The following is a 1,017-nucleotide window of genomic DNA, read 5'->3' on the forward strand; positions in this document are numbered from 1 at the left end:
ACACACACACACACACAGAGGAGTGTCCCCACCTGCCAGCGGCCGCGGTGACGCCGGAGCTGTGTCAGGGCCGCGTGGCAGCGCAGCTCAGCCCCACGAGGTGACACGAAGGCCACCAAGGCGTGTGCCAGGCTCTCCATGCCCCCCCGCAGGGACCACTGGCTCCAGCGCTCCGTCCTCGCCCGCCGCGCCAGCGCCACCGCCGGGGACACGCCACGCCCGCCTGCGGGGACAACAGGGGACAACGGGGGACAATGGCACCACGGGGACACCGCGGGGACAATGGCACCATGGGGACACCGCGGGGACAACAGGGGACAACGGGGGGACAATGGCACCATGGGGACACCGCGGGGACACCGCGGGGACAACGGGGGGACAACGCGGGGACACCGCGGGGACAATGGCACCAGGGGGACACCGCGGGGACAACAGGGGACAATGGCACCAGGGGGACACCGCGGGGACACCGCGGGGACAATGGCACCATGGGGACACCGCGGGGACAACAGGGGACAATGGCACCATGGGGACACCGCGGGGACAACAGGGGACAATGGCACCATGGGGACACCGCGGGGACACCGCGGGGACAATGGCACCATGGGGACACCGCGGGGACACCGCGGGGACAACACGGGGACAATGGCACCATGGGGACACCACGGGGACACCGCGGGGACAACACGGGGACAATGGCACCATGGGGACACCGCGGGGACAATGGCACCAGGGGGACACCGCGGGGACACCGCGGGGACAACGGGGGGACAATGGCACCAGGGCGGCACTGGGGGCCCGGGGTGGCACCAGTGTCCCCAGGGGGGCACCAATGTCCCCAGGGTGGCCTCAATGTCCCCAGCAGTGTCCCCAATGTCCCCAATGTCCCCAGCAGTGTCCCCAGCAGTGTCCCCACCGTGTGGCAGTGCCAGCCCCAGCAGGACGGAGCCGTGCCGTCTCTCGGCCTGGAACAGCGCAGGGAAGCAGGAGCGCACGCTCAGGGCTCGGCTGTCCCCG

The 1,017-nt window shown here is 70.8% G+C and overlaps 1 protein-coding gene across 1 annotated transcript in view; it reads right to left on the bottom strand.

The window, feature by feature from the left end:
* PPOX (protoporphyrinogen oxidase) overlaps positions 1 to 1,017 on the bottom strand; it is a gene marked incomplete at its 5' end in the record, with an annotated part of 9,114 nt that overhangs the window by 6,309 nt on the left and 1,788 nt on the right. The window contains one exon of the mRNA XM_015616643.1: positions 33 to 223. Coding sequence (XP_015472129.1) covers positions 33 to 223 — 191 coding nt within the window. The remainder of the gene's footprint in view (positions 1 to 32; positions 224 to 1,017) is intronic.

This window comes from Parus major, unplaced genomic scaffold (genome assembly GCF_001522545.3).
Source record: "Parus major isolate Abel unplaced genomic scaffold, Parus_major1.1 Scaffold570, whole genome shotgun sequence".
Classification (NCBI taxonomy): Eukaryota; Metazoa; Chordata; class Aves; order Passeriformes; family Paridae; genus Parus; species Parus major.